The 22,046-nt window shown below is 40.8% G+C and overlaps 1 protein-coding gene across 13 annotated transcripts; it reads left to right on the forward strand.

Moving 5' to 3' along the window:
• The first annotated feature begins 610 nt into the window (after positions 1-610).
• Positions 611-15,808, forward strand: LOC6551753 (transforming acidic coiled-coil-containing protein 3). Of its 13 annotated transcripts, XM_026976348.1 has the most exons (12): positions 821-899; positions 3,419-4,053; positions 5,188-5,389; positions 5,948-8,224; positions 11,970-12,277; positions 12,425-12,489; positions 12,549-12,620; positions 12,677-12,781; positions 13,656-13,817; positions 13,875-14,024; positions 14,083-14,264; positions 14,566-15,808. In XM_026976348.1, the coding sequence occupies exons 2-12, from the start codon at positions 3,676-3,678 to the stop codon at positions 14,571-14,573; spliced, it is 3,909 nt and encodes a 1,302-aa protein (XP_026832149.1). In that variant the 5' UTR covers positions 821-899; positions 3,419-3,675; the 3' UTR covers positions 14,574-15,808. The 13 variants fall into 13 exon arrangements, with proteins under 13 accessions (XP_026832151.1, XP_026832152.1, XP_026832149.1 ...); XM_001978820.3 differs by having other exon boundaries at positions 14,083-15,808; XM_026976349.1 differs by having other exon boundaries at positions 12,012-12,277; positions 14,083-14,950.
• The last annotated feature ends 6,238 nt before the right edge of the window (positions 15,809-22,046 follow it).

Below are 22,046 nucleotides of genomic sequence, written 5' to 3' on the forward strand. Positions count from 1 at the left end.
AAGCCGATGCTGCAAAATGCCCAATATCAATATCTCGATACAGCGTCTCAAGTGTAAATTTAGCTTTAGTATAAGGAAAGCGTATTTACTTAGTCAAATGTAAAATAATTGTATGTCAAAAAAATAACGTGAGAACTTTTGTATGCGACTAATCATTTTACACTTTTAAATTTTATACTTAACTCTTCGAGTGATGTGTGTAAGAAATATAAAATAAAACACTATTTGTGTAAGTAACAAATTGTATTTCCTTGGCTTCTGGGACAACAGAGATATTGGCCATAATACCAAAAATTACTGTTCGTTTATTTTGTTCCATTTATTTTTATTGGTCCGACTTTGACCTGCAGTCGCATCGTTGAATAAAACATAAAATAAAAACTTGGATTTTAATGGCACACAAAATAAAATTAATTTCACAAAAAGTGCATGTGACAATTGTATTATATGATAATTATAAACTGTAGATGATTATGATTATCAAATGATCCATTCATATCATTATGATCCATCAAATTTCGTAATCGAAATGTTATAAATTGCAATTCTATAATGTGATTAATTACATTGCATGTATAAGAATCAAAATGTTTTGGTATATTGTATATTTGCCCGGTGGTATTTTTCCCTGTCGGCAGTGCAGTCACACTGTCACTTATGCTTCTTCAAATTGTAGCGGCATTTTCATCAAAGCAACGCAAATAATTCGCGTCACTCATCTGAACATTGCCATAAAAAATAGTTTTATCCCGAAACATAAAGCCAAAACTGTAGAAGAGCGCTTCTTGCCAGGACTCACATATGCCATGGAATTCGACGGAGCAGAGAATGGCCTTGGAATGGAATTTGGCGGTCGCGGAATTCTGCGGGAGATCAACAAAAACGATGGCGGCATTAAGGTAAGCTAATAGCTGGACTCGGGGGCGTGTCCCGTTCTACCGACCATGTGCGATGTACCAATGCACTCACTTTCGGCACAACTGACACATTTACATCCAAATGTGTGTGACTATGTACTTTGTACATATGTACAAAACGTGTGGGCATGCTACGATCGCAGGCTGTTCTGCTGTTTTCTTTATTCGCAATTGTTCATCGTATATACATGTGTACATATGATTTGCCATTACTCGCGGTTCTAACTAGCTCTGTGGCAGCTGTCGTGGACGAGAGCTCTCCAGTGCATCAGTGTCCGCCGGACATTGTCCATCCCAGGCGTCCAGATTCCCCGATTTGCCGTAGCAATCACAAAAATGGGCAATAAGCCGGGGAAGACAAGGAAATCCAGAACCTCGACTGGGAAAATTACCATAGAGGCGGATGACGGACGAGGGAATCTGGTATGCCTAGGGAAAATCAAAAATTACTTGCACTTTTCTTTATTCTGCCTTTTGACATTTCCACTCTCCAGATGGTGCACTTACCAAACAAAAATGCTAGTGTGGATCGCTGATAAGGCCGATAAAGCTGATGGCGGTTAACGTATGCAAAGTGGCAGTGCCTATTGGAGTTTAGAGTGCGAAAAACGCCCGTTTAAGGATATTGAGTTTGAATAAATGTCATTCAACTCCATCTCCCCTTTTGCCACCGAAGATGCTCGTTGTAGAGCATCTACAAATGGCTTCCACCCTTTTCCACATTTGTTTTCGACTATTTTTAGTTCAGTGTGTGGTTCGCTCTTCCTCAATTTTGTTTCCCTTTATTTTCCTGTGATTCATTGAGTATTCGAATTTCAGTTTAAGGTTCCAATTCCATTTCTAGGAACAGTTTCCCTCGCTTAATGTTAAACAACAAGTGCATTGTAAACTAAACTCACTTGTGCCAACAGTTATTGAAACTCACTTATGGAATTTCTTCTCCCTAGCAAACCTTCTGGGACCCACACTGTTATGTTTTCTAAAATGATTTTACTCTTTTGTGACCAGTCTCAGATTTGGACCCCACTCAAGCCTTATATGGTTCAACACTTTCTACATTGTTTTTGAGTTCTCACTGATCCGGGCGCCGTGTGATATCTTGTCACCTGTCGCGCGCTGCTTGGTTACCGCTGGAGCCAACATCTATGTAACTATTGCCACCTCGTCATGCTCCATCATGTGGGATTCCGTTTCAACGCTTACATTTTCTCGCTAGACATGAAAAGTCCGCCGTTGGGCAATGTGGAGCACTTCTTCGGTTCGAATCGACTTGTAGATAGTGCGCCATGATGCGCAACAATGGCTGTGGGATTGCATGTCATTTGGCACCCACCAGGACTACACTGGAAACAATGTGATGAACATAACCGACATATTTATTATTTTTGAGCACTGACACTAAGGGTCTTTTAACGAAATCATTGTGCAAAAAAGACTCCCGAAAATCTTAGAAAATTAGAAAATTAATGCTGTCTACAAAACGTTGTAGGTTCCGAGTTGCTCCAGTTGATTTGGCGAAAATTTTCATTCATTAGCAGTCGGCGGTCGCCCTATTTCGTATTCCCCAGTTTTCTATCCCCTTCTTTAAGTATTTCGCCTTATTTGCTGTGTTTTGCATTTTCACTGCTGCCTTTCAGTCTGAATTGCGGCTGAGGTCTGTCTAGTTTTTCAGTTTTTCACTGCATTTCAGTCAAAAAGGTTGTCATCTTGGTCCCGCTCTCTTGCCATTATTATTTCATATATGTCTACGACCCCAAAATTTATTTCATGTATTGCGGACACAACTGCGTTCTTAAAGAAATGTGTTTAAATGGAGCAAGTGTGTGTTACCCTTTGTGTTTTTAAAACCCATTATATTTACTCGTAGAGTAAAAGGATACCAATTCCAACCAGAGGAAGAATAAAAATTAATGTTTAGGATCACTAGTCGATTCAATCTGGCTATGTATGCCCGTCTTGCCAAATTCTATCGATATGCCAATAAAAACTGGGAAACTTATATTTCTCGTACCTCCACTAGCTGAGTAACGGGAATCTGATAGTCGATGAAACCTTGTTGGTGCTTAAAAATGTAGAGTAGCTTATCGGAACAAAATCAAGACTATGTGCCTAAAAATGTATTATTTTTGGAATTGAGTCACACGGATCGTATTGGATTATTCTTCCAAACAAATATTTAAGGAAATAAAAACGAAATCCATATTCCGGAATATAGGTGACGGTAGCCGCCGTCTAACATCTGAAAAGCATATGACAGTATTATAAAAGGAAGAGAGGACCGTGCTGATAAGGGGAGAACGCCGCGAGGGCTAGAATGAACCAAACATATAGACATACGAAAACATTCGGATCGGTGTGGGAATGCCATTCAAACTATTCGTTCTCTCATTCGGTGGGTCGATCCCCCGCACTCTCGCCGTGCTTAAAACATTTGTGCATGTGTGACGATGAGCAGAGCAAAGCAAATTGAACAAGAAAATATTTTTAAATTGATTTTAAAGGCAGACATGATCGGGAGGCAGTGAGAAACGCACGCGACAACAGATCGTGAGAAACCCGGCGGTATTACCCAATATAAGAAAGCGAAAAATCACGGTAAAGATTTTTCCGAGTAGGCGAGCCCAAATCTGTGTCACAACGGAAACTAGAAAAAAGGGAAAAAACACTAAAGACCAACCAAGAAATTCTATAGATCCGATGGTTTATGGAACCAAGTGAACCGTATCGCGTCTCAGGAGTTAATCGTGCGTAGAGCGGCATGGACTTCCTCGCAAGTATCATCAAAAGGCCAAAGAGCATCGCTACCACTGGCATCACCACCAATCAGCCAACGACAATGGACGCCTTAGAAGCTGCTAGTCCCACTAATGATTGTTCTACACCAAGGGATAAAGAAGGACTTCCACTTGTATCCGCGCACCTGGACACGTTACTACAGTCCGCCTCTGAGGATCTGCAGCGACTGGAGGAACAGCACTGTAATTTAATTATGGAACCCATCTCGAGCCCACTTCCAGCCCACGAGGACACCAGTAGTAGTAGAGAATCAATACAGAAATTTCTAAGCGAAATAAACTTCAATCTGAACCAAGTTAGTGATAACGAAATGGAGCACTTGCAAGCCATGAGTGGCGAGGTATGTCTATGTATGACTATCTTAGTAATAAATATTTTAATGTACATCCGTGCATGGGGTATTATAGCATTATGCTTATAATAAGAATAAGCATGAATAAGAATTTACACATTGTTATTTTTTAATGTCCTAAAGTTGTGTGCCAATTGCCCATTTAAGCATTATACAGTCCCATTTGGTTCCATTTGGTTTTGTCAACTTATTGCGTTGCAGAAACACTTATTATTATTTTAAATGGCGTTGTATCTAGCATTTGTTTTGATAATTATTTCACTAGAAACTGTTTTCCAAGACTTGTGCGCATTGTCAAAAAATTAATATATTTTAATCGTCTTCACTTATAAAGAATTGGCAACCAGGTAAACTTTACCTTTTTTTTCCACCATTCCAATATTTAATGACCCGCTCATTTTCCGGGCCCCTTATTCTTCGTTGACTTTAACCTTGGAGCGCCCATTATAATGCGCTCTAATTAAATTCCCGTGTAGAACGATGCTCCCAAAACTGAATAGGCAAAAAGCATTCGCAGCATGTTTATTTCGCACTGCACAAAAGCTCATGCCGACCCAGTTCCACGTCCATCTCCCCACCTTTTGTGCCTCCCATGTACCCGATTTACGCCTTGGTCGACTTTTATATTAATGACATTTGCTTGTCGACTGACCAACTGGGACAAACATTTCAACTGTTTGACCTTTTTTTTTAGCGAGAATAAAAAGTATCTAGCTTGCCATTCGATCTATAGATGAGATTGAAGTTTTTTAAATTGACATCATAATTTAAAGAAAAATGTACTTTTGTATCAGATACTAAATAAATATGGCAGGGTCCTATGCCATTGTATACATTCTTGGCAAAGGGAAGACCACGTTCAGCCCAAATGCGCTTTATTTACGTCAACAGCGTGTTGCTTTGTCTTTCCTTTATTCAATGTGTCAAAAATTCTTAATTAAATGACCAACCAGCTGCTAGTCTCAATCCTCTTTAAAACCCAAACCCATCATCGGTTGTTTACGTTTTTCATTTCCCAACTGTTTGGGTTATGCCAATTTTTGTTTTTAACTATTCGAATCATGATCGCAATGTACACCTCGTAAATTATTTTCTTACATTTTCGCATCTCTCGCTTGGCAGCTGAGTCCGCTGGCGGTGAAGCCCATTCCCAAGCCGACGAGCATGGAGCAACAGAAGGCAATGGCGGCAGCTCTGGGACATCAAACGGCGGTAGCCGGTGGTCTTCAGCTAGACGCGGACATGGTTCCAAAATTTGGAGGTCTTCCCGAGTTCGATGAGACGCAAATACCGGAACTGGCTCCTTTAAGTACCGATATAGACAGTGAGTAAAACTAGTTTGTGTAACACAGAAAACTTTTCAGGTGGTATTTATGTACGTAAGATTTCAATAAGAAATCCGCCCGAAAAGCGGAATGTTATCTTACATTTGAATACCAGCATTTATATAATGGAAGGGATACATTTCTGAGTCGGTCTCGTTATGAAACCTCATAATTGTTACTCGTAGAGTAATAGGGTATACTAGATTCGTTGAAAAGTATGTAACAGGCAGAAGGAACCGTTTCCGACCATATAAAGTATAATCGATATTCTTGATCAGGATCAATAGCCGAGTCGAACTGGTCATGTCCGTCTGTCCGTATGAACGCCTCGATCTCAGGAACTACAAAAGCTAGAATAATAAGATTAAGCATTACCGATATATCAGAAAATTATGAATTTTCTCGTTCGCACTTCCACTAGCTGAGTAACGGGTATCTGATAGTCGGGACACTCGACTTTAGCATTCTATCTTGTTTTATGAATAATTTTCTATATATAAAGCGGATATGTATTTTTATTGAAACTAATTAATTTATCGCCTTTATTCCGCCCTTAGCTCAACTGAAATCCAACCATTCTGACTCGGATGTTTTTGTCGAGTGTTTATCGCTTCATAGTGAGCGCTATACCGGAGATCGATCGGAGTTAGAGGCCTATTCAAGTGCCCTTAATGATGTTTTGGAGCAGCAGCTGTCCATGAGCTCAGTTTCTGCACTGGAAGCAGAATTCAAAGATCCTTTGCAAGTTAGCCAGCACAACAACGACAGCTATGAAGCAATGGATGTGGATGAAATAAACGAAACCATGGAAATGTTAAAGGACGTTTTGGAATCTGAAGACCATCATCTTATGCAAACGCATATTCTCAGCGTATCCCAGTCAAAAAAAGAAAATTCTGAGCAGTATAATCAAAATCAGGAGCAAAAAATAGATCAAGATCAGTTAGCTAAACACCCTGGATCCAATAGTGATGCAAAGGAGCCTCCATTAATAGAATCAGTATTGCCTGAGGAGTCTGGTACGCCATTACCTGAGCCGGAGCTCGCCTTAACTGCCTTGGACTCTGCGAATGACTTAGCTAAGCATCATGAGGAAAAGCAAAAGGATACAGAAGATGTGTTTCAGAAAGAGGACCACCACCCGATCTGTAGTGCACAGATGAGGAACGCACAAAATCCTCTGGAATACCTTAATCAAGAGAAATTTTCAGTTGCAGTAGAATCACCGGAAAGAACATGCACTGCCATCAACCTTGAGCAAAATGCATCCCCAGCTATAGAGGCAACTGAAGACAGGACTGTGGAGGAGCTTGAGCACATGGAAGTGGATGACTCCATGAGAGTGGATGAGACCATAATGCTTGCCTCATCTCGTCAGGAGCAAAATAATGCTCATTCTCCCGCTCCAAGCAAATCTTTCTTAAAACTCTGCGGGAAAAATGATAAGGATTTTCAAGATAATAAAATGGATAATAAAACTGCAGGCATAGAAAGTCCATTGAAAATGGATGAAATAGAGATACCGGTAGAATCTGTCCCAGCAGCGCTGACCTTGCCCTTGCCGACACTTCAAACCGAAAGCAAGGACCTGCCCCTTTCTCCGCCCATACCTACACATCGCCCAAAGACAGCGGAGGAACTAGAGTTCCTGGCTCTGAGGGAGTTACCCTTGCCTGATGATGTCCCGACGGGTGAGAAGGTGGGAGTAAAAAAGCTATCCCACGGTCGCACGCTCGTTGCGGCAGTCACACCAACGCAGCTGAGATCCACGACGCATCTCTCCTTGGATCTGGATGGAAATAGAAGCACTGCAAGCCTTCCACAACCCACTTCGCCTAGTTTCCCCATCAGCGAACCCGCTGAAAAACAGTCCCACTTTCCACGCTCACCCCATGCTCCGCCTGAGCAAAAGGAAATGCCCTATTTGGAAGAAGCTGTGGTAGAACCTTCTTCAAATCGCAAGGAAAGCGTTTTCGAAGCCGGAGTCATCGCCAAATCCGCGATAGTCTTTGAGTTAACACAACCGAGTCCGCAGAAGCAGGACCTCAACGAAACCTTGCCCATGAGCGAGATTTCTCCAACTCCCTTAAATATGACCTTTGACAGCGAAAGCATTACGGAGAGCAAATCACAGAAGGGTACAGAGAACATTGAGGCTTCCTCCACATTCGCCGTAAGTCTGGGATCGGTCGATGATAACCAGCGCCGCACTTTCTCGGTGCTTCAGTCTACGACGGAAGAGAAAGAGGACAAATCGCGTCGGACTTTTTGTATGCAAAAGGAGAACCCACGCCGCACCTTCTGCATGGAGCAAAATGCTTCTCCAGCATTGGAGGCCACTGAAAATACCGGGGCTGATGACTTCAAGGATGTAGATATCTCTATGAAGGGAGATGATGTAGCCGCCATGAAGTCGCCCCAGCAAACTTTGAAGGATCGCCAAGCACCAATTTCAAATTCACCACCTATTCCTACCCACCAACATTTAAATAGACTCCCTATCCATGAGGCGAAGTTTCCGGTGTCACCATTGGGAAATGGTACCGTTGTGTTGGAGGAGCAGGCTCTCTCCGCCAAAGAGCAAGCCACGCTAAGCGCCAGTGATGAGAAGGACGATGTTTTCTTGGAGCACTTTGGTGTTATTTCTCCAGTTTCGGATGACATGTTCAGGACCATCAGTGGTTCCGACGAACAAGCAAAGATTAGGGTCAATGCTGATGTGGAGATTGGAGGAAAAAACGCTGCTGCGATGAACAGGAAGAGGGGTGGTGCAACCGGCGAGCAGGAGGCGATTATTGATCCGGAATTCCAGGATGGCGCCAACATACAAAACCGTAAGTGAATGACCACTTTGATCCTTTGTAAGGAATGTACCATTACGTGTCAAACTTTTTTAACTGTATTATTCGAATTTTTTTTTAAGAACTTTATTAGAAGACTATGCGATTATTATATTGCAGTAATAAGCTCTGTTTAAAAGTAATGGACTGAAAATTTGGTAGTCTCAATGCCATATTTTTAAAGCATTTCGGATGAAACATTCCCCAAGAATCGACTTAGATTAGGCATGCAGATTCCAGAGATATAGACGCAATCCAAATTTGTTAAATGATGTTGTCACACCCACTCTAACGTCCACAAACCGACCAGAACTACCACTCCTACTTTTTTGAAAATTTTTGAGAAATTTGTTGCTTTATTGGTAGTTTGGTACATTTCTATTGAATTGCCGAAAAACCTTTAGGCACGCCCACAAAGCGCCCAAAACTGTCACGCCCACATTAAAATTAAAAATTTTAAAGTTATTTTTCATTTTTTTCCCCCAAACATTAGAGATATTCCAGATAATGTGAAATTCCTCGCTCGCACTTCCACTAGCTGAGCAACGGGTATCTGATACTCGACAATAGCATTCTCTCTTGTTTTATTTTGTTTTGCTTATTTCTATAGATTTGCCAAAAAATTGAAAGTTCTTGTATTTTTTAATATTTTTCTTGCAAATTATCTTGCAAAATGCTTGTTTTTTTTTTCCTGCCACAGCTTACAAAAGGAGTTAACTATGCAATGCAGTTTTATTTTATGGCGTTTTGTGAGTTTAGAAACTGATTTTTGCTTTATTTTTGGTCTTATTCTGCTCTCGGATGAAAAATACCGCAGTGCGCTCTCTCTTTTTATTTTGCCGCTCTCTTTAATTGGTACTTTCTGTTCTCTCTCACATCTATCTGTGTCTCTTATCTGCAAGAGCGGAATGTAAGAGAAACTTCTTTAATTGTGAGGTCATTTTGTTTAATTAAAGAAGCAGTTTATTATCTTTATTTTGTCTGTCCACATATATTTTTTTATCAATTTTTATAGCCGTCAGCTTATTTCGTTCACTTTTTCTACAATTTTAAATGGTTAAAACAACGGCGCCTAAAATTTATCGTTATCGCTGACTAGGAAAAAAAAAACTCTCAAGTTAAATCCACCCTACACATGAGCAACAGCTTAGGTGAGACTTTCTTTTGCGCTCTCACCATTTATAGGAGAATTGCAGCAGAGTACTGTGTTGATTCGCTAAATAAACTTTGTATTTGACAGATTCATTTATGAATTCATAATCGAAATTCATAAAAATCAAGACAGGACTCCATAGACGAGTTTTTCGATTATCAGATAATGGGTGTCCATGACCAAAGTAGTGCTATTGCGAACACGCTTTGTGGGCGTGAAATTGAAATTTCTGAGGGACTCGTCTGTAGCGTATTGTTTAATGTGAAAACTTAAAACAGTTGGATAAAAATAGAAAAATGTATATTTTCAAAGAAAATTGAAACTAAATAAAATATTATTATATATTATTATTTCTATAAGTCAGTTAAGAAGATTGTAGTATCGACGTTTTGCTGTTATCTGCTGTCCCCTACTGTTCACACACACCAACACTCAAGCGCATTGGAATTCAGCTCTCAGTGCACTATAGCCCCCCGTCCCAAAACGTTACAGTAGAGCGAAAGAGACAGTCGGTGGGTGGCAGTTCAATGTGACGGGGATTGATAGAGGGGGTAGGCAAAACTCCAAACAGACAACGTGTACACAGCACTAGCTCTCTCTCCCTCGCACCTACTCTCTCTGCGCACTTGCTGACTGCTGAATACGTTCCACTGTCCCACACTCTAGTCAGAATTGAGACTCGTTCGTTCGCTCGCGTGCGTGCGTTGGTTTTCTTATTGGACTCGCAGAGAGAGAAATGTAAGCAATAAGAAATTCCATTTCAGTTAGTTTCCAACATCTGACGTCGCTTTATCTATCGGTACCGTACTGCTGTTAAATCTTGGTATTGTCAGACTGCTATATAGAAAAATGTGACTTTGAAAAACGCAAAACTAGCATTATTTGTTTGCTTACCAAGTCTCGCGAGGTTCTATTTTGATATTGGCCCGCAAGAAGGACTAGAAATCGGAAATGTAACCAACAGCTGTGCTGCAGAAAAACAACAAATAGGCATAAATAAAACCAGAAGACAGATCTCCGAATCGCTTAAGAAAAATAGTATGTGAGAGTGAGAGCGTGAAACTTCATTGTGTGATTTGCTCTGCGTATTCGTGTACGGTTGTACATATGTATATGTACGTGTGGGTGTTTTTCGGGTGCTTCGTGGTCACCGTTAACGTTATTATGTGAGAATCTTGAAAGTGCGAGCCTTGTCAGCGATAGGCAATGAAAATGCAGCGCAGTGAAGAGCCGCTCTTTCTCTCTTTTGCTCCTTCGCTCTCCACGCTTCCGCTGCTGCTCTCCTTCACTCAACCCACTTTCGGAAACCATTGTCGATTGCATAAAATGACTCACAAGTCGTCGTTTGCCTTTGTTTTGTTTTGGTCCGGTGTTTTGAAAACTGAGATATGCACAAATCCCGAGTTACAAGGCGGCCTATATGGTGACCTGAACATTATATCTGGGTCTGCCCGGGGTTCTCACTATTTTTAAAGCCTTCCACCGCTGTGCTGGGGATTTGTTTATGTGTTCCCCATTCCATTTCCAAATGCACTGAGAAAAAGGGGTTCCATCTTGGTTGGTATCCGTTTTATTTGAGTTTTTAAGATTTCAATGATTTTAAATGAAATCATTTCATTTTCAAGTTTGCTTGATTTGTTGTCTCCAAGAAAGCTTCACACTTAAACAGATCGTTTTCCTAACAAGTTTCTCATACTACAGGGCATTAGTATATTCTTTTCGATAAAGGAGTTTTCGAACCTCCAAGAAAATTAAAATTCCTTCGTGAGTACTGTAAAAGGAATAATGCGGCTTCAATGCAAAACAGACACACCTCAATTTCGTGCCCATCGGCATCTGGGTTTGGTTTTCAGGGGGTTGAATGGGAAGGGAGACTTGAGTCATACCATATCTTATTTTGGTTTCACAATCGCGCTCTTCCTTTCTTATTTTCAACGAGTCAAACAGAAAGAAATTATTTTCGAAAGACAATTTTATCCAAGCCCCCAGAGAGCAAAAAGTTGAATTATTCGTGGAAGTGTAGGGATAAGCAAAGATAAGCATTATGACTCCTTCATAGATTTCTTTCAAAAATAAACATTTACCCATCTCCTGAATCGTGCTTACAGTTTTTCATATAAAAAGCTCATTATTTATGTATACAATTGATCAAAACTGATATTGAGTCAAGCCAAGCATGTGTAACGTCAAATGAACAGTATTAATGATAGTAGAACAAGTCCATTGAAGAAATGGAGCAGACTTTAGTTTAAGTTGTAAATTAGATGAGATATTGCATTAAAAAAATAAAAATGACTTCCCGACCGAGCATGATACAATAAACCTATACCCAATTCTTTATATCATGTAGCTGGGTTTCCATGTTAGGTTTTAGGGGGCGTTTCTTGGGGTAGATTTTCGAGTATAGGAAGAGGCCGTTGGGGAACCCCTTAATGTTGACATTGATTTAAAACAGCCTATGCTTAAGTGACTAACTACTAAATGTCTTTGTATTTTTTCTTCTTTTCTCACGAAACACAAAAATGCACGCGCATGTACTCATCTAAACATAACCATACACCAACAAAAAACGAACACCAACCACAGTAATACTGAATTCATCAGATTTTGATTATTTGTACACGAAAGGCAGCAATAATGCGCCTATCGACCGCAGTTCACTGCTGCTGAAGTTCGATCCCCTCCTTGGAGTCCCTGTTGCCGTTAATCATCCGAATCAGCAGGAGCAGGCGCTGCAGAATATTCTGGGATCGAACCAGTATCAAAACCGGCTCCTTAGCCCAACATTGGAGGAGCACGAAACAAGTGACGGGAACCAGTCTGCGGGATTAATATCGAGTGCCAAAGATACAGCCAAGAAATGGGATTTTAAGCCACCTGTGTATAGAACAAAAGTAAGCTAAACACATTCTGTTTTAAATTGCACAATAATTTGCGGGATAACTATCATTGAATTGTCCAAGCACAAACTTAAATCTGTGTTATTATTTAATGGTTTTTCGTAAGAATATACTAATAATATTAACGGTTTATTTCCACAGAAGCATGTTAAAATGAGTGTAGACGTCATTGATAACGATTGCAACAAAACCTTCGACAATTCCAAGTAAGTAAGAGGTGAATCAGTTTGTTTGTGCCATGTTACTAATGCTTTCTTACACTTAGCCCCAATACGGAGGATAAGACGCAGAACTACAACGACATGGATGAGCTGGAGAAGAAAATCAAAAATGAAGTGTAAGAAGGCCTTAATTACAATAAATGCCAACTAATGTTGTTGCTTATCATTTTAGAACAAGGTCCGAAGACATTGAAAAGAAACTCAAGGAGGGAGAGCAGCGCGAGGAAGCACTGATCAAGCGTATTACGGAGAAGGACAAGACAAATGCAAAACTGAAGTAAGCCTCTCTGCCATTTGTTCTTATAGCCCTTACTCGTAGAGTAAAAGGGTATGCTAGATTCATTGAAAAGTATGTAACAGGCAGAAGGAAGCGTTTCCGTAAAGTATATACATATATTCTTGATCAGGATCAATACCCAAGTCGGTTCTGGCCATGTCCGTCTGTCCGTCCGTCCGTATGAACGCCTTGATCTCAGGAACTACAAAACTTGAATGTGGTATTTTTTCACTTTTTTATTAGTCTTGAAAATTTCAATCGATTAGTGGAAAAACCTTTTGCCACACCCACTCTACAGCCCATTTCTGAAAAATGTGATATTTTCTCACTATTAAATTAGTCTTGTAAACTTCTATGTCTAAACTACTGTCACGCCCACACTTTTGAAAAAATATGTTTTCATTTCTTAATTTTATTCGCAATTTTTACTGATATTCCAGAAAATTATGAAATTTCTCGTTCGCACTTCCACTAGCTGAGTAACAGCTATCTGATAGTCGGGAACTCGACTATAGCATTCTATCTTGTTAGTTTCTGTAACCTGGATCAACACTGCTAGTTGATGTCTGATGTGACCGGTTCTATTAGCAATGAAACTCCGTTTATATATGTTAAGGGGATAGCTTGTACGCTATATAACAGGTGGAAAGAAAAACAGGGTCTTCTCATTTTTAGCTTCAGTTTATTTTATTGCTAATTCAACAGGTGTAAATTGTTCAAACTTATTATTTTCAGATTAGGTTGATGCTAATTATTTATTTTTATCCTTATCCTTCTTACTTTTTGCATACAAACAGCAGGTTTTTAGAAACTCTTTCTACACAACAGCATAGATAGCTTTATTCACATTGCAAAACCCATTTATATTTTCCAGCGGTGTCATCGAAGCATATGAGAAGGCAATCGCGGAGCTCATTAGTGAGAAGGAGCAGCAGGCGCAGCTCCACGAGCGCCAGTTGCAAGAAGTCCAGACAGACCGGGACGCCAATTACCATCACTTAACGTCATTGGAGACGACATTTTCCGATCTGCATGTGTAAGCAAAGACACTAAAACTAGTTTGGACATTCAACTTACTGTGGTGGTGTTGCAGGAAATACGAAAAAAGCAAAGAGATGACCTCGCAGCTTAAAAGCAATGAGGAATCCCTCCTGGCGGAGCGGAAGCAGATGATGGACAATCTACGGTTGCAGGAACAACGCTACGACAAGATGAAGAACCATGCCATGCAGCAGCTGGAAATGTAGGCAATTGAATTCTTATAAAAGGTTTCCAACTGACAAATATTTTCCCCGACCTAGTGCAAACAAAAAGCTGGACACCTACGCGAGGGAGCATGCCGACGAGACGAAAAAACTTAAAGCTTTACTCAAGAAGGAGGAGATCTCGCGGGTCTCGATGACGGAGCAGCTGCAACAGAAATCGCGCGAAAACGCCGATTTGCTCAAGATCTGCGAAGAGCTCATCTATGGCAAGGGACAAGGTGGTAGTTAAACTCAACTCGCGGATTGCCCGGAATGTAATTTATATGTTGCTGTAAAATCGCACACACCCTCATCACAACACTCATTTGGCATATGCAGCCTTTCTCGCAACTAGCATGTCCGTAGATTTGTAACTGCGCCCCCATCGTCGTCATCTCCATTTCTGCAATGGTGTTATAACCGCTAGGTTGCGTGGTCTTCAGAAAATGCATATGCACACTTGTATCATTTGCCAACTCTACTTATGTTCAATTTCAAGATTTACACCTAACGTTCCGACGCATATTATACTTTTTCTAGATTTTTAGTTGACCCGAAAACACTCACACAAATCGCAGGCAGATCAATTGCGTTCCGTTTGAGTTCCGCTCGCCTTACGGGTCTAGTTGCCCGGTATATGTTACTAGTTCTGTATCGTATCGAATCTGTCTCCTGATTTATGTTCTATGATATTACTTGGCGAAGAGCTGTGCCGGAAAACTGTGGTTAATCAATTGGCCAGAGAAGCGAAATGCTAGTGTGCAACGGCAGCTAATTCAACGGACAAATGCAAATTGTAAGGAACAGCGTTCGCTTGAGGCGCGCTTTTATAAAACGTTTAAGTTTACACTTAGTTTATTAAATTGAAAATTTGTAATAGTTGAACTAAAACTGTCTCCATAATACATACTAGTACTAAAACAAGGAAGCGTAAAAAACATAAGAGGAACTTTTTAAATACACGAAATAATTTATTTATGCATAATACAACACTTTCGTTTACTTTGTTCAACTTGTAATTCTTAGGTTGCGCATTATGTTAAGAGGAAGAAGTTGCCTTACATAGCAAAAACAAAAAAGTATAAAAACAGATGACTGAGACCGAAGCGCAATGACCTCACATTTTATAAGTTGAGCTCCCTTAGATGTTTCGAGCAGATCACTGTTTCTAGAGTTTACATTCTAAGAAAGTCTGTAAGCTACACGATGTTTAAAAAATTTAACAATGTTTATTTTACCAACAATGTTGGTAAATATTTGGAAAAGACAAAAAATCGATTTAAATATGGGGCTATGAAATTCTTAGCACTTTTCATATAGTGAGAACACAACCCAACACAACCCCAGTAAACTTGACAGAAGTCCTAATAAATTGAACTTCCAAGTAAGAAAATGATTGTATTCTAAGAATAACATAAACTTGTTTATCACCAAAGGAAAACAAAATAGAATTGTATACAAATTTGTACCCAGTCCATGTAATCTGATAAACGCTACTTCATAATATATAACATCATACATATATTTTTCTAAAGTAGAAACCACGGATCAAACACTTGCGCTTTTAGGAAACGTTTTCGAGGAGAGAACCGGAATAACTGTTGTAGTTTGACGTTTGGAAAAGAATGGGTTATATATCAATGCGCTGTAAAAACACAAATACTCGTAGTATTACAACATGCCAGCACATATGAACTACGATGTGCTGAGCATGTGATGTACGTAGAGGTGATTGATTAAGATGCATTCAGTAAATAAAATATTTAATTGCATTAAAACCGAACTAAAGAGGTGTCTGCTGCTTTATTTAAGGCCGTTTATGTTTTGCCTGGTACTGAGAAAAGGTATTCCTACTCTGGCAGTCAAAGAGATCGGTTGTGTCGCGCGCATGCAAAAGTGATTTATTTTTTGCTTATCGGTGCATTCCCTTTTGTGCTCAAAATAGCACAAATCATTTATTTGGGCGCTGCTTTGAGCGGTGTCGGCAGTTTGACAAAAACAAAAAGTGCATCAGGTGAAGTGCATTCAAACGGTGCTTTCTGCCCTTCGGGCAAGTCATCTACCTCACCCCGCGCAGAACTGCACAAGAGGTAAACAAACTTTGCTTATCAGTAAAACCGAACTGTTTATGCTCTGTTCCGGACATTTGGGCCCGCAAATTATTTGCTGAATATTAAGACAATATAAAAACAATGAATGAAAACAGTTTCGATGACTCTCAGCTTATAAAGAAGCAGATTGATCATGAAAAAATGTTCTCAATAGCTGGAAAATTACCTAGTAAGATTAGAGACGAGTGCCGATCAGAAATTCAACGCATTACATGCAATAAGTCTCAAAGCAGTCCCACCACAACAACAGTGACATTTTCTAGTGCCAGTAGCAGCACCATATACACAATGGCAAATCCCACAATGAGCAGCATCTGTTCTGGTTCAAGTGTAGCAAACCAAGAATGTTCCCAATTGACCAGCCCCGACATTGCAGCAAAAAATCTAAGCGGTGCTGCCAGAAGATTACTGGATGATCAAAATCGGAAAGCAGGCAAGAGAAAAAATGCAAAGCCACTGTCCCCCATCCTTAAACCGAAAAGAGTGAGCAGTACCCAGGGCCCGCACTTGGTCCCCACAATTAACCAGAAGGCAAGCTCTAGTAACAGGTTTGCTATTCTCGACACGGACATCATTACTAATGAAGAAAACGGGGAAGACATGATGTCTGAGGATGCCGATGATGCTAGTGCCCGCATGGACGAATTTCAATCTGCAGAAAACAATACTGCCAATAAATCCCAGGAAACATCTAACGCCAACAATCAACTCAAAGATTTTAAAAAACCACCCCAAATTGTTGTTAATATTAGCAACTTAAATGACCTATTTGAGCTCATACAAGAAAAGGCAAGTCTAGATAACGTCGTAGTCAAAGCTAACCAAGGGGAAACAGTCAGAATATTTCCCAAAGACAGTGACACTTACAGAAAAATTGTTAGCTATATGGATGAAATTGGTATGCAGTTTCACACTTACCAAATGCTGACAGAAAAAGCACACAGAATTGTAGTAAGGGACTTACATCACAGCACACAAAACAAAGATATAACGGCCGATCTGAAATGTTTAGGCTATGAAGTACTTCACATTCACAACCCTAGTTCAAGGGTTAATAAAGATGAAAAACTCAATATTTTTTTCATTAACATTAAGCCCTGCCCTAATATTAATGAAATTTATCACGTGAAGACCCTTTGCCGACAGAAAATACGGATCGAAAGGATGCGAAAGTCTAGTGAAATTGCACAATGTCGACGTTGCCAGGAGTATGGCCATACAGCTAAATACTGCCGCAGACATCCAAATTGTGCCAGGTGTGGTGAAAATCACCAAACCACACAATGTACACGTCCTGTAGATGCTCTGCCCACATGCTATCACTGTTCTCACGATCACATGGCTAGTTATAAAGGTTGCCATAAGTACCAGGAGCTTCTCCGCAGATCTATGGGGCCTGCGAAGAAGGCGAATCACTTAAATAGGCAGAATCATGGGTTCAACCATAGAGATCAGCAACAGTTTCCTTCCGTGCAGATTAATCGCCGTAAGAGTACTAACCAGTCAACTGAAGATCAGCAACCAACACAACAACACCAAAATATGGTACAGCATCAACCATCTATAGGCCCTGGGGTAAATACAAAAGTATCCTATGCCACAGTAGCAAAAGAATACTCTAATACAACTCCCTCCAAGGATGGACCAGCTCAGCGACGTTTATATAACTTACAAACGCAACAGTTATCGCAGCAACAACGACTGAACACTCAGCAAAATAATTCACTTGACGTCCAAGCATTGTTACAACAGCAACAACAACAGTTCCAAGAATGGCAGCAGCAAATGCAACAACAACAACAACATCAGTTTCTTATGTGGTTGCAACAGCAGCAACAAGATCAGCAACATCACAGAAATCAAACCAATCAACGACTTGAAAAGCTCGAAAGAATGGTATTTGAAATAACCACCATGTTAAAGCAAGGAGCTGGGAATGAACATACCTACCAGCTTTCTAACAACGCTCCACACCCACAATGAATCCACTAAAGATTCTTATTTGGAATGCCAACGGCATTTCAAGAAAAGCTAAAGATATTGAGCTTTACGCGCACAATAATAGCGTGGACATTCTTCTTGTGACGGAACTTAGAATTAAAAGAGGGGATACTGTTAAGATATATGGTTATGCTTTCTATCCAGCATTTAGGCCATCGCAAAATAATAATAGCGTTGGTGGAGCAGCCGTGTTCGTTAGGACAACTCTTCGCCATTTCCCGCAAAGGGTCATAGAGACACGCAGCATACAAATGTCTACAGTAAAAGTAGCTACAGGACTGGGTGACGTGCAGTTCGGCGCCATTTACTGTCCTCCCAGTGTTAGTATCGACGAAAGACAATTTACTGACACAATACGCTCTTGCGGCCAACGGTATATGATTGGTGGCGACTGGAACGCCCGACACTGGCTTTGGGGCGACACCTACAATTCACCCCGGGGGCGTGAGCTAGCGGAAGCCATCTCTATCACTGGAGCTAAGATACTTGCAACTGGTTCGCCAACCAGGTATCCTTATGTACCCAGTCATACGCCTTCCTGCATTGACTTCGCGGTGCATCATGGTATACCAGATTCCCTAACAAGTATAACACAAAGTTGGGATCTGGACTCCGATCACTTGCCTTTGATCATCAGTATTGTGACAGATAGTACCCATGTGAATCCAAGTCCACGATTAGTCAACAAGCACACTGACCCGCTCGCTTTTAGTCAACAACTGGAGAGCATGATCCCGTTGAACATCACGCTAAATTCTGGTGAAGAAATTGAAATGGCTGTTGATCACCTTACGCAAAGTATTCACAGGGCTGCGACTGCATCTACGCCTTCTGTTCCTCGGACAGGCACCCCCTATGGAATATCCCTAACAAGAGAGGCTAGAGAGCTCCTGACACAGAAAAGGAGACTCAGAAGGCGAGCAATCCGATCTCAAGATCCCTGGGACCGCATCTTATGGAACCGTGCTGCAAAACAACTACGAAATGTGGTAAGAGACCTTCGAAGTATCTTTTTTGAGCAGAAGCTGGCTTCTATGGACTATACGGTGGATGCTGGGTATTCACTCTGGAAGTCCACCAAATCCCTCAAAAGACAACCGTTCAGACAGGTACCCATTAGATGCCCGGGAGGTGAACTTGCTAAAAACGAGGAGGAACAGGCCAATTCCTTTGCAAATCATTTGGAGACTAGGTTCACCCATTACCAATTCGCTACAATGGAGCAGAATCGAGAGACGCTTGACAGCCTAGAGATACCCCTACAAATGTCGCTACCAATTAAACCAATCAGGGTTGAGGAAATTGCCGAAGTCATTAAATCAATGCCAATAAAGAAGACTCCTGGCATCGACAATGTCTGTAATGCCACGTTAAAAGCGCTACCTCTCCGAGCCATCCTATACATGGCGAAAATATTTAATGCTATATTTAGGGTGCAGTCCTTCCCAAAGCAGTGGAAAATGGCAGCAATTCTCATGATACATAAGCCTGGGAAACCTGAAGAGGATCCGGAATCGTATCGGCCCATAAGTCTGCTGTCTTCGCTATCCAAGATATGGGAAAGGCTGATTGCCAACAGACTAGGTGACTTTATTAAGGAGCGCCGTATCCTCCCAGATCACCAGTTTGGATTTCGACAGGGACACAGCACTGTGGAGCAGGTTCACAGACTGGTTAAGCACATTATTCAGGCGTTTGACGACTTGGAATACTGCAATGCTGTATTTATTGACATGCAGCAAGCATTTGACAGAGTCTGGCATATCGGCCTACTCTGCAAAATAAAAAAGCTGCTTCCAGCACCATACTATGGAGTCCTGAAATCTTACCTGGAAGATAGGAAGTTCATGGTCAGGGTCAGAAGCACCTACTCAACCCCTTGCTACATGAGAGCTGGAGTTCCGCAGGGCAGCGTCCTCGGCCCGCTGCTCTACTCAATATTTACCGCGGATTTGCCTTGCCCAAATATGCACCATATGGAAGCTCCCAGGAAGGCCCTACTCGCCACTTACGCTGACGATATCGCACTGTTATACAGCTCCAGTTCTTGCACTGAGGCAGCACGTGGCCTCCAAGAGTATCTCAATACTTTGGCTGCATGGTGCAAAAGATGGAACTTAAAGGTAAATCCACATAAGACCATCAATCCTTGTTTCACCTTGAAGACTCTCATTAGGCGCACACCACCCATACAATTTGATGGCGTAACCCTAGAACAACCTCTGCAGGCTAAATACCTTGGGATCACCCTTGACAAACGGTTGACCTTTGGCCCACACTTAAAAGCTGCGGCACGGAGATGCGGTCAGAGAATGCAACAACTGCGATGGTTGATCAACAGAAGAAGCACCATGACACTTAGAGCCAAAAGGGCAGTATACGCCCACTGTATAGCCCCGATCTGGCTATATGGAGTGCAGATCTGGGGTATTGCTGCAAAATCGAACTATAAACGCATTGAGGTCTTGCAAAATCGTGCAATGCGTGCCATCACCAACTGCCCATACTATGTACGTAGCTCAACCCTTCATCGGGACCTTAATCTGCATACAGTGGAAGAACAGATCTCAAGGCACACAAGCAGATACAGTGATAGGCTTAAAAGACACCACAGCATGCTAGCAAGACGCCTACTCCCTGCCAGGCCTCTAAGAAGGCTTAAAAGAAAGGGCTTTGCCAAAACAATTGGACAGCTTTAAAGACCCCCTCGACGTTTGAGACTCTGTTGTTAGTCTTCCCACGATAAGTGAGAAGTTTGGTTATATTATTTATATGTTTAATTGCAATGTTATGGTACTAGTACTGCATGTACGGATTCGTCGCTTTATAATAATAAACATTTAAAAAAAAAAAAAAAAAACTGAGAAAAGGTCCAGTGCCAAAGGTGTTTGGCGTAGCAAGCTTTTGGGGATAAAAGTCGGTGGTCTTTGCCAAGAACACGGAGCGTGTTGGAATGGTGAAAATTTTAAATTTTGGTTCAATTATGGACTAAGTTGGCTTGCCAAGCCTTTATCAACGACAATGTTCATCCGCTAAAACTCCCTTCAACTTCTTACTTCTTTGAGTGGCTTTAAAAAATTTCCATAAATGTATACATTTCTTTTGCATGTGTCAAACAAAACATTTCTTAATTCGGTTGATGTACTTTGAAAATGTTAGTACGACGAAAGAGCTGCAACAATTTAAGCTAAAAACTTCTTAGCAACAGTTTAATGATTTTTCAGGTTTTTTGAATGCCCCAAATGGCAGCTGAAATTTCCTGCAAATGCTTTACCTAAAAATATACAAATTGTATGATATCTTAAAATGTATTATTTATTCTGAAATTTATTAAAATAATAATTTTATTACTACATTCTTTAATTACGAATGTCTCTCCGTATGCACATGGAATCGTTGTTAATGCCCACGTACAAGAAAATTCAAATTTCGACAACTCAGAATCCATGAAATTTTAACAATTTAACAAAACATTGAATTGGGACTTCAGTTCTCCTATTTTGCGGCCCTAGTGACCGCAAAAACAGCTGGCTAATTCGTTTCGAGTTACATAGGTAAGGATACCGGAAAAAATCATTTATTAGAGGCCTACTTCTTCAAACGAACGAAAACAAATACGGTACTACAAACCTTAAAATTACGGAAGAGCATGAACAGAGCGCACAAATGTTTTCAAAAGTCGAACCAGTCAGCTGATTCAGCCGTATTGCTACCAGTCGGAAACTTAACAGCGCTGGCCAACATTTAAAACCACGTATTTGTAGCTTCTGGTTTCGACATGCATTAAATTCATTTACAAGTACCCTCAATCCATCAAGACTGCAGCGGGCCAAAATGTAACTTGCCTTGGGGATTAAAACTAGGAAAACACCAACTATTTTGCTTGAGGCACCACTCGAGGCAGTCAGC

Source organism: Drosophila erecta, unplaced genomic scaffold, assembly GCF_003286155.1.
Source record: "Drosophila erecta strain 14021-0224.00,06,07 unplaced genomic scaffold, DereRS2 tig00000000-arrow-pilon, whole genome shotgun sequence".
Classification (NCBI taxonomy): Eukaryota; Metazoa; Arthropoda; class Insecta; order Diptera; family Drosophilidae; genus Drosophila; species Drosophila erecta.

Coding starts and splice junctions, on each gene's coding strand:
- LOC6551753 (XM_001978820.3), top strand. CDS start 3,676: ATGGACTTCCTCGCAAGTATCATCAAAAGGCCAAAGAGCATCGCTACC. Junction 12,621..12,676: donor AAGAAAATCAAAAATGAAGT/GTAAGAAGGCCT, acceptor TTATCATTTTAG/AACAAGGTCCGAAGACATTG. Junction 12,782..13,655: donor AAGACAAATGCAAAACTGAA/GTAAGCCTCTCT, acceptor TATATTTTCCAG/CGGTGTCATCGAAGCATATG.